The 12278-nt window shown below is 37.6% G+C and overlaps 1 protein-coding gene across 1 annotated transcript in view; it reads left to right on the top strand.

The window, feature by feature from the left end:
• Window positions 1-12278, top strand: part of reps1.L (RALBP1 associated Eps domain containing 1 L homeolog) — a 187967-nt gene that overhangs the window by 53468 nt on the left and 122221 nt on the right. The window contains exons 6-7 of the mRNA XM_018263236.2: window positions 344-498; window positions 7078-7196. Coding sequence (XP_018118725.1) covers window positions 344-498; window positions 7078-7196 — 274 coding nt within the window. The remainder of the gene's footprint in view (window positions 1-343; window positions 499-7077; window positions 7197-12278) is intronic.

The following is a 12278-nucleotide window of genomic DNA, read 5'->3' as shown; positions in this document are numbered from 1 at the left end:
AAACAACATTGTGTAATGGAAAACACCATCTTGTGTTTCTTTTGCACTTACACTTAGTGAGACTTGCAAGTACATTGGTACCATGTCTAGAGTAACTAAATGCTTAAAGTGTTAAGATTATTGTCTGGTAAAATACTACTCATTAAACCACTGTTTTATGGTTCTGTTTAACCTTTTAATAAGATAGTATGTAAAAGGGTAAAATGTATAATAATCTATAAGGCTTTTGTTAGTCATTTGTATGCCTTGAGATTAATTCTGTAAAGTGTATGTATTATTCTGTAAGTGCAGCAACACCTAGATAAACTAGTATCTGAAAATTCTTTTTGGTCCTTTGTTGCAGGGAGTTGTCAGATTTTGATAAGGATGGGGCCTTGACATTGGATGAGTTTTGTGCAGCTTTTCACCTGGTGGTAGCAAGGAAAAATGGTTATGATTTACCTGAAAAACTGCCTGAAAGTTTAATGCCCAAACTCATTGATTTAGATGATGGTACAGGTAATTTTTTTTCTCATTTTTTTTCATCTCAAGATGTCTTAGCAAAGTATAATAAAAATACTTTAATATGAAATATAATACCCTGTATTTACAATATTTAAGTGTGTGTGTATTTATGAAGAGAGAAAAGAACCCCAATTGCCTCTCACTCGTTCAGCGGTTCCTCAATTATTAGATTACCTGTTAAGTGTTTATTGTGATTGTCAAATGGCAACCACTAACTAATTACAGAAAGTGCTTAATTTTACCCAAAGATAAATTATATTAAAGTGCAAGTGCAATATAATTCATTCTATTAAATATAACTAAAGATTAATAAATACTTAATTAATTACTTTCACACAAATTAATGACCTTATGATACAATGTGTTGTCTGGTACGTTGGTTTTGCATCCACAATCAATCTGATCAAAGATTCAATAAAGTGCTTCAAGTGCTGATATGATTGCTATTAAATGGCAATTACCAAAAATTCATCATTGCTTCAAAATTAATTTATTGTAAAGTGCTTAATAGTGCTGAGTAATAAATATTGATAAATAGGTAAAAATTCAATAGTTGATATAGTGAGGACCACAATTAATGGGATAAATTACTTTTAAAAAATACACATGATGCTCAGGTTAAAAAGTTTTAGCAAGAAAAGGAAATTAGAAGAGGTGGAGTTGTCCCAAAACTACTACCTAATTATTTGCTATCCCTGGGACACCACAAAGACAAAGGAGGCAGAGTATCCGGGACTGTGGTCTCGTAATTAATCTAAATCCTATTCTGAGAAAGAGCTGAATAACCCTAAAAAACCACAAATCCACGGGCTCTTGTGACTTTAGTAGCAGAGAAAAGAGAGATTACCGAGCATTGGTTGAAGTGAGTATCTTCCCCACCCCTTCTATTCCATTAGCCCAATAGATTCAAATCCTTCTAAAATTAAGTTTAAAAGAGGAATCCGAACGCCGACGCGCGTTTCGCATTAATAGCTTTGTCAAGTTTACGCCTTGACAAAGCTATTAATGCGAAACGCGCGTCGGCGTTCGGATTCCTCTTTTAAACTTAATTTTAGAAGGATTTGAATCTATTGGGCTAATGGAATAGAAGGGGTGGGGAAGATACTCACTTCAACCAATGCTCGGTAATCTCTCTTTTCTCTGCTACTAAAGTCACAAGAGCCCGTGGATTTGTGGTTTTTTAGGGTTATTCAGCTCTTTCTCAGAATAGGATTTAGATTAATTACGAGACCACAGTCCCGGATACTCTGCCTCCTTTGTCTTTGTGGTGTCCCAGGGATAGCAAATAATTAGGTAGTAGTTTTGGGACAACTCCACCTCTTCTAATTTCCTTTTCTTGCTAAAACTTTTTAACCTGAGCATCATGTGTATTTTTTAAAAGTAATTTATCCCATTAATTGTGGTCCTCACTATATCAACTATTGAATTTTTACCTATTTATCAATATTTATTACTCAGCACTATTAAGCACTTTACAATAAATTAATTTTGAAGCAATGATGAATTTTTGGTAATTGCCATTTAATAGCAATCATATCAGCACTTGAAGCACTTTATTGAATCTTTGATCAGATTGATTGTGGATGCAAAACCAACGTACCAGACAACACATTGTATCATAAGGTCATTAATTTGTGTGAAAGTAATTAATTAAGTATTTATTAATCTTTAGTTATATTTAATAGAATGAATTATATTGCACTTGCACTTTAATATAATTTATCTTTGGGTAAAATTAAGCACTTTCTGTAATTAGTTAGTGGTTGCCATTTGACAATCACAATAAACACTTAACAGGTAATCTAATAATTGAGGAACCGCTGAACGAGTGAGAGGCAATTGGGGTTCTTTTCTCCCTTCATAGAATTAATTGAAAGTTACTGACTTAGGTCAGACCTCTGCCTCTGCCGTGGGACGAATTTAAGTTTATTTGGGATCACTTCGTTTTTACAAATGTGTGTGTATTTATGTTATAGGGTTTGCTAATCCAGCCATTGGCTGAGGAGCTACATGCTTTGACTGAGACTGCAACTATGTTTAACAAACAATTTTCTTTGTTTTTTTTTACAAGACCCGGAAGACCTGGGATTAAACATTTTTGCACCATTTAATTTCATCTATTTATCTATCTATTATCTGTCTAAATATTTATCTAGGAAACCAACACAGGTAAAGCTGTACTTACAGATTGTATAAAGTACAAAGTAATGCTTTATTGTATAGGAACCAATGCTAAATAGTCCAGTAAAGAAGAAAATAGTCTATCTCTCTCAAAGACATTATTAGCATTATTAACCCAAAGAAAAACATCAACATTACGAAGAAACCAAGTAAACAAACAATGGTGTATGGTTAACTTGTGAAAAACAAATTGGTTTACAGACAATGTAAACCGATTAATATCAGAAGATACAAAATTATTCTAACAGATAAGTATTCTACCTAAGTTTGTTCTATATACTTTATCTTTTCCCTCCTTAGGTAAACCCTTAAGGGGAAGGCCACACGAGGAGATTCGGGGAGATTTTGTCGCCTGGCCACTAATCGCCTCGTCTTTTGAGCGACTGTCTCCCCAAACTCCCTCAGCGTGTTTTCCCATAGGCTACAATGAAAAGTCTCCTGCGCTTATGCACATGCACGATGCGTTTTCAATAGTCGCTCAAAGTTGCCTCAGTGAGGAGTTCAATGTTAATTTGTGTTGTTAACCTGCAATTAAATTACCTTCTTTTCCAGAGATAAATAAAAAGATTAGACATTGATATGTGAATATTTCTTAATAAAGAATTGAATATAATGAATTAATTGTATGTGGTTCGGTCCTCTGTGTCTTCTCAGCTGTTCCTGTTGGATATGCATCTGGGACATGCTGATATGTTGAAATTTAACTTTGCCCTTCCCATAGGGTGGGCAGCTGCTCCAACTGCCTCTAACACAGTGTGATGCCTTGATTCACAGTCAACCAACCCTACCTGGAAGTAGGTGTGGTTTTGTTGAGACAAAGACGTAATTCCTGTCTCAGTTGTATATACCTTTACCAGACAAAAGAGAAAGTATGGGTTGGTTGGATATATGTTGTTATACACATGGAGAAGCACCATAGGGCGATGTACTATCCTGCACCAGCCTATCTTTCAGTCTTGCTTCTTGTGCAATGATGCTATGACCACTAAAGCCTGAGGAATTACAGTTACATTATCATGGTACTTTAGACACATGAACTATTACATTGTAATTTTTAATTAACTGAAATGTAACTGAAGCTAAGCTTGAATGCTAGAAGCCATTTTTGGTACTTGTACAATGTATCTTCTGACAATAATCTGTGTTAAATATTTTTAACATCTGTCTATATGTTATTTCAGTATGACATCATATTTGTATTTGCTTTAAATTTTAACCCTTTTGACTTAAATGTTTTTACATAAACATGACCTAAAAAGTGGTCTGTTTTTACATAAATCCTGAAATTACATAATGAGAATTATCAGTTTAATTATTTTATTATGAATTAACCAATGGGTCAAAAGCATCATGTTTTTTCATTCATTCATTCATTCATTCATTGTAAACCTTTGCAGTCAGTAACTGGTGTGCCCCTCTTAGGCAGAGATAACGACTGCAATGCTTGAAGCACAGCTTTAACACTGATGTTGGTGGGCTTTCTCACATGAACTCCACAAATGCCAGACAAAAGGCTTCCAATCTTGAATAGGCAAAATTGTGTCAAATAAGTAAACATGTCTACTTTCTTCTTACACAAATGAAGCCCCCTTCCACTTCAACATTCTGGTTGGCTAAATAGACACATGAAAAAACTGCAAGGAAGCACACAAATGCAATATTATGGTGTAGTATTTGAGCATGTATTACAAGCCTATGAACAATTAACTAACACCTTATGTCTGTGATCAAAATGTTAGAGGACAAGAAATATTCACCTGTGGCATGCCTTAGGATAGGGGTCCAAACTACTCACCAAAGTGAAACTTATTCGATTTTTTAGTTGATTTATTTAGGGGATTATTAAAGGTCGAATTTATGGGAATTTTTTTACAGTATAACAGTATAGGAAAAAGTAGGATTAGCAACAAAATACAAGAAGAAAAGTTATACTATAGTTGAGGGTAATTGCATAAAGTCTCAATTGCAGCAAAAGAAATAATGCAGTGCCAAAGTAGAAAACAAAAATTTATACATCATGGTATCCCATATTTTGGCCACAGACACAGTGTTGGTTATTGTTTATAGGGGTGTAATCCATTGTCAACAAACTACAGTATATTATTGCTTTTTGTGCTTCCTTGTAATTGTTTTCATTTCTCAGATGAACTGTCTGCTTACACATTTCTATAGGATTAAAGGGGAAGGAAACCTAGTCAGCGTTGCAGAACAAACGTTTTTGGCTGTCGAGGCCAGTGAATTTCATCTGAAAGCTGGAAAGAGTCAGAAAAGGAAGGCAAATAAGTCCTGTAGACGTTCCTGGTACAATATCGAATTCATGGTTCCATTAAGACAATGATGGCAAGCTGTCTTAGTCCAAAAACTGCAAAGCAGGCCCAAACCATGACACTGTCACGAACATATTTCACATATGGTATAAGATTCTAATGTTGGAATGCAGGGTTCGCCTTTGTTAAACATAACATGCTTCATTCATAGAAAAAAGTTCAATTTTGATATCTGTTTACAGAACATCCTTCCGATAGCACCCTGACTTATCCATACTGTCTTTAGAAAACTGTAGGGTAGCAATGTTATTTATTTTTTAGTTAGTAGTAACTTTATCCTTGCATCTTCTAATCGTGGGCTCTTGAACACTGACATTTGCTAATGCAAGAGAGGCCTTTAGCTCCTTAGACATAAGCCTAGGGTTCTTCTAGATCTCTTGGAATATTAAACACCTTGCTCTTGGTGTGATCTTTTTGATTGACAATTCCTGGAAAGGATAACAGTGGTGTCAAATTGCATCCATTTGTACATGATATAGCTGACAATGGACTGGTGATGTCCAAACTTCTTTTCTAGCCTAGTAAGTATTCTTAGAAATCTTCTTTGTTCAAGCCATGACACATTCCACCAACTTGTGTTGTTAAAGGGGAACTCCAGCTTCCAAACCAAAATTTGATAAAGAGGCCCACATAACACAGAAACCCGTAATATACCCATCACAGTTACCTGTTTCTTCAAAAAATATGAATAAATGCCATTTTCTATACTGAAATCCAGCTGTTTAACAGTATCTTCTCTTTCTGCATCATTTGAAATCCAGGCAGGGAAGGAGGGACTAAACACTGATGTTACAAATTGTAGCAACTTCTCCACAGCTTACAGGCAGCATGCAGGAACTACATAACCCATAATGCATTGCAGTGTGATGTTCTGTTCCTTATTGAAATCATGTGTGCAGGGAATTTTGAGGTTTGGAGGATGCAGGCTAAGGACAGATGGCTGCTGATACAAATTAACAGCAGTCAGCCAGCTCAGCAAAGTAGTCTGCCAGATCAGCGGGGGGCTAGGCTTAAGGAACTGTCCCAAACCATTAAAAATCATGAAAACTCTGCATATTTTGTAATTGATGCATATTGCAAAGTTGCTTGAAATTGTTTACTTTTCAAAAAGCTTAAGTTATGTTTGTGTGGAGTTCCCCTTTAAGATCAGATTTCAATAGTGAAGACCCAGATTTCTGTTCAAAATAAGTTGTCTCTGAACTCACATCTGATTTTTAACCAGTTGACTCCCATTTAAATTAACTGATAATCAATACTTTTGCAGCACACTATGTAACATTGGATCATTTTCTGCAATAAATAAATGAACAAGCATAATGTTTTTGACTCCATGACTTCAGATGGACTTTGACTACAAGTCCATCTACAGAGCTCTTAAAATGATGGCATACAGGAGGCTTTAAGAAGAAAGAGGAACCTAGCTCGTTACCCAGAATTCACTTCTCTGAGAGGTGGAGGTATGAATTACTTGATTAGAATTATTTTAAGATAAAAGAAAGATAGTAACCCCCCCCTCCAACACCATCCAATTCCTATTCACTTTTCACTGACAAAGTGCTGTGTGCCAGTAAATACCAATAAATATATGAAGTGCTAAAATGTATCACTTAATGTATTTATTGGCACACAGCACTTTGTCATTGAAAAAAGAATAGGAATTGGATGGTGTTGGAGAGCAGGGGGTTTACTATCTTTCTTCTATCTTAAAATAATACAGACTTTGTTACTTTCAGGCAACAAAGCTTCCAAAAATAATCTCGTCTTTATTTTAACTGAAAATGCACTAAAATACTTTTATCCTGCAAAATAGGGAATTGTGCAAAAATATGGGATAATTCTCAATTACACTTGTTTATTAATGCATTTACTTTGCAACCTCTCCATATGTAATTTTCCAAGATGTTGTAAGATAAAGGTTAAAATATTGACTTTGCTAGGGTGATGGCAGCAATGTATACATCCACTTACCTCACAGTTGTGTACTTCAAAAACTGATACAGCAAAGTTAACTTAATTTTATCACCATTACTAAGCTTTTCATCCTTTTTTCCTTCCTTATTTAAAGCTGGGGACCAAACTACTGAGGTAGGGTTTATAAGTTCCCCAGCAGAAGCTCCTCCTAGCAAATCACCTTCAATGCCATCCTTGAACCAGACATGGCCTGAGATGAACCAGAGTACTGAGGTAAGAAAAAAAAGATTGGATAATCTTTCATTTTACGTCATGCAAATAGCTTCTGATATGCAGCTAAAGTGGTCTGTATTGTAAAAACAATTTATTTTAAATAACAAAGATGATTTAGCAAAATCTTTTAAATGACACAGGCTGTCTCAGGCTTGCTAACAGTTATTGCTATGCAAGCTTATTTCAGTAGTGAAACTTTTCAATTCATTACTGCTTGCACAATTATAGTGGTACAATTTTATACCAATCTTTCTGTTTCTCTGTTGTATTTTATAGTAAAGTTTTATATTTAAATACTGTGGTTACAAATTTTATAGTTTTGGGCAGTGGGATTAGTAAGGGGTCATAGGGGAGGAATGAGGGGGGCATACAGTTTACCAGCTAAGGAGGTCCCTCTGTTTAAGGAAACCCGATAAAGTTGCTGTACCGTGTTAGCCAGTAAAACTGTTACAGGGCAACCCTTTTGAAATAAAAAAATAAAAGTGGTATAAAGGTGATACCTTTATTGGCTAACTAATATAATCGTAGCAAGCTTTCAGAACATTTTAGTTCCCTTTTCAAGCTGATTTACAATGAAGATGTGGTGTTCTCTGGCTTGAAAAAGGAACTAAAATCTTCAGAAAGCTTGCTATGATTTTATTAGTTAGCCAGTAAAGGAAAACAGACTAATACGGACTATTTTTGCAGATGATACTAAATTGTGCAGAACTATAGGTTCCATGCAGGATGCTGCCACTTTGCAGAGTGATTTGAAGTTGGAAAACTGGGCAGCAAACTGGAAAATGAGGTTCAATGTTGATAAATGTTATACACTAAATGGCAGTGTGTTGGGAGTTTCCTTAAAGGGGAAGGAAACCTAGTCAACGCAAACCCCCCACCCCCCCTCCCGTTTGTTGCCCAGTCCAGGGAGTTCACAGACGACATCTTCTTCCACGCGATCTTCTTCCTGCTGTGAACGGCGCATTCGCAGTAGGATCATTTCGCCGGTACGATCTACTGCGCATGCGCGTGACTTTTGGCGCATGCGCAGTAGATCCGTACCGGCTAAATGATCCTACTGCGCATGCGCCAAAACGGTGTTCACAGCAGGAAGAAGATCGCGTGGAAGAAGATGTCATCGGTGAACTCCCTGGACTGGACCTGCGCAGAAGGGTAAGTAACAACTTAGGGGCATTTGCCCAGCGGGATGGGTAGGCCAGGGGGGAGGGTGGGCAACAAACTGGAAGGGGGGTGGGGGGTTTGCGCTGACTAGGTTTCCTTCCCCTTTAAATGAGAAGTCTCTAGGGCAGGGATCCCCAACCTTTTGAACCCATGAGCAACATTCAGAAGTAAAAGGAGTTGGGGAGTAACACAAGCATGAAAAATGTTCTTGGGGTGCCAAATAAGTGCTGTGATTGGCCATTTGGTATCCCCTATGTGGATTGTCAACCTGTATTGAGGCTCTCTTTGGCAGTACACCTGGTTTTTATACAACTAAAACTTGCCTCCAAGCCAGGAATTCAAAAATAAGCAGTTGTTTTGAGGCCACTGGGAGCAACATCCAAGGGATTGGAGAGCAACATGTTGCTCACGAGCTACTGGTTGGGGATCACTGCTCTAGGGGTTTTTGTAGATAACAAGTTGTCTAATTCTGGGCAGTGTCATTTTGTGGCTACTAAAGCAAATAAGGTTCTGTCTTGCATAAAAAAGGGCATCAACTCAAGGGATGAAAACATAATTATGCCTCTTTATAGGTCCCTGGTGAGGCCTCATCTGGAGTGTGCAGTGCAGTTTTGGACTCCAGTCCTTAAAGGGATCCTGTCATCGGAAAACATGTTTTTTTTTTTCAAAATGGATCAGTTAATAGTGCTACTCCAGCAGAATTCTGCACTGAAATCCATTTCTCAAAAGAGCAAACAGATTTTTTTATATTCAATTTTAAAATCTGACATTGGGCTAGACATTTTGTCAATTTCCCAGCTGCCCCAGGTCATGTGACTTGTGCCTGCACTTTAGGAGAGAAATGCTTTCTGGCAGGCTGCTGTTTCTCCTTCTCAATGTAACTGAATGTGCCTCAGTGGGACATGGGTTTTTACTATTGAGTGCTGTTCTTAGATCTACCAGGCAGCTGTCATGTTGTGTTAGGGAGCTGTTATTTGGTTACCTTCCCATTGTTATTTTGTTTGGCTGCTGGGGGGGGATGATATCACTCCAACTTGCAGTACAGCTGTAAAGAGTGGTTGAAATTTGAAATTTAAGTCACATGACTTGGGGCAGCTGGGAAATTGACAATATGTCTAGCCCCATGTCTGATTTCAAAATTGAATATATTACATTACATACATTTTGAGAAATGGATTTCAGTGCAGAATTCTGCTGGAGCAGCACTATTAACTGATTCATTTTGAAAACGTTTTTTTCCCATGACAGTATCCCTTTAAGAGAGATATAAATGAGCTGGAGAGAGTGCAGAGACGTGCAACTAAATTGGTTAGAGGGATGGAAGACTTCAATTATGAGGGTAGACTGTCAAGGTTGGGGTTGTTTTCTCTGGAAAAAAGGCGCTTGCGAGGGGACATGATTACACTTTACAAGTACATTAGAGGACATTATAGACAAATAGCAGGGGACCTTTTTACCCGTAAAGTGGGTCACCTACCAGAGGCCACCCGTTTAGACTAGAATAAAAGAACTTTCATTTGAAGCAACGTAGGGGGTTCTTCACAGTCAGGATAGTGAGTTTGTGGAATGCACTGCCGGTTGATGCTGTGATGGCTGATTCAATTAATGACTTTAAGAATGGCTTGGATGATTTTTTGGACAGACATAATATCAAAGGCTATTGTGATACTAATCTCTATAGTAAGTATAGCTATTGGTATATAGAATTTATGTAAAACTAGGGAGGAGTGCGTGTATGGATGCTGGGTTTTCATTTGGAGGGGTTGAACTTGATGGACTTTGTCTTTTTTCATCCCAATTTAACTATGTAACTAACTATGTAACATATAAGTAATGCAAATTTTAAAAGTAAAGGTAGTAACCTCCGCTGTATGCTGGCAAATGCACGGAGTATGTCAGGTAAAATGGGAGACCTAGAATTAATTGCATGCTCTAAAAATTATGATATAATTGGTATCACTGAGACCTGGTGGGATGAAACCTGTGACTGGACTGTGAATTTAAATGGTTACCCCTTTTTTAGGAGGGACAGAGGTATTAAAACGGGTGGAGGAGTCTGTATGCAAAGCCTGAAATAAAGCCATGCACTAAAGAAATAACCTTAGCTGGCACTGATGAGGGAGTGGAATCCACCTGGGTAGAGATTTTGACTGGGCAAAACGTTACAAAGATAATTATCATTGGTTTATGCTATAAACCACCTTGTATAAGTTACGAGTATGAAGCCCAGCTGGGTCAAGCTGTTGCTATGGGTGACATTGACTGGGGTAATGGGGTTGCCAAGACAGAAAAAGCTTCTCTGCATCTCTTGCATCTCTGCAACATATTAAGTGGGAAATGCTTTTCACAGGGTTAAACACAGAACAAAAATGGTCTTTAAAATGCTGCTTCATAAATATACATGTCAGTATATTCCCCTTGTAAGCAAGGAACATCGTTGCAAAGCAAAACCTTTTTGGTTCAATAGAAGTGTTGGTGTTGAAGTGGGTAAGAAAAGGTGTGCTTTTAAAGGAGAAGGAAATGTTAAAATTAAGTAAGCCTTATCAGAAAGGTCCTCTTAAATATAACATAGTAACATAGTAAGTAAGGTTGAAAAAAGACACATGTCCATCGAGTTCAACTTTTTTTTTTTTTTTTTAAACTACCTATCTGCCAGTTGATCCAGAGGAAGGCAAAAAAAAACCCATCTGAAGCCTCTCCAATTTGCCTTAGAGGGGGAAAAATTCCTTCCTGACTCCAAAATGGCAATCGGACTTGTCCCTGGATCAACTTGGACTATGAGCTATTTCCCATAACCCTGTATTCCCTCACTTGCTAAAAGGCTATCCAACCCCTTCTTAAAGCTATCTAATGTATCAGCCTGTACAACTGATTCAGGGAGAGAATTCCACATCTTCACAGCTCTCACTGTAAAAAACCCCTTACGAATATTTAGGCGGAATCTCTTTTCTTCTAATCAGAATGGGTGACCTCGTGTCAGCTGGAAAGACCTACTGGTAAATAAAGCATTAGAGAGATTATTATATGATCCCCCTATATATTTATACATAGTCATCATATCACCCCTTAAGCGCCTCTTCTCCAGCATGAACATACCCAATTTGGCCAGTCTTTCCTCATAGCTAAGATTTTCAATACCTTTTACCAGCTTAGTTGCCCTTCTCTGTACCCTTTCTAATACAATAATGTCCTGTTTGAGTGATGGAGACCAAAACTGTACAGCATATTCTCGATGGGGCCCTTACAAGTGCTCTATAAACTGGAAGAATGACCCCCTCCTCCCTTGACTCTATGCCCCTTTTAATACAGCTCAAGACCTTATTTGCCCTTGATGCTGCCGACTGGCATTGCTTGCTACAGCCAAGTTTATCATCTACAAGGACTCCAAGGTCCTTTTCCATAATGGATTTGCCTAGTACAGTCCCATTAAGGGTATAAGTGGCTTGGATATTTTTACATCCCAGGTGCATGACTTTACATTTATCAACATTGAATCTCATTTACCACTTAGCTGCCCAGATTGCCAGTTTGTCAAGATCATGTTGCAAGGATGCCACATCCTGGATGGAATTAATTGGGCTGGATAATTTTGTGTCATCTGCAAACACTGATACATTACTTACAACACCCTCCCCTAAGTCATTAATGAACAAGTTAAATAAAAGTGGACCCAATACTGAGCCGTGGGGGACCACACTAAGAACCTTACTCCAAGTAGAGAATGTCCCATTAACAACTACCCTCTGTACCCGATCCTGTAGCCAGTTTCCTATCCACGTGCAACGACTTCATTAAGCCCAACAGACCTTAGTTTAGAAAGCAGTCGTTTGTGGGGCACAGTATCAAACGCTTTGGCAAAATCCAAATAGATCACATCTACTGCCCCCCCACTGTCCAGAATCTTACTTACCACATCATAAA

The sequence above is a fragment of the Xenopus laevis genome, chromosome 5L, assembly GCF_017654675.1.
Source record: "Xenopus laevis strain J_2021 chromosome 5L, Xenopus_laevis_v10.1, whole genome shotgun sequence".
NCBI classification, from domain to species: domain Eukaryota; kingdom Metazoa; phylum Chordata; class Amphibia; order Anura; family Pipidae; genus Xenopus; species Xenopus laevis.
Note: the sequence above shows the minus strand (reverse complement) of the source record. Positions and strands in the feature narration are given on the sequence as shown.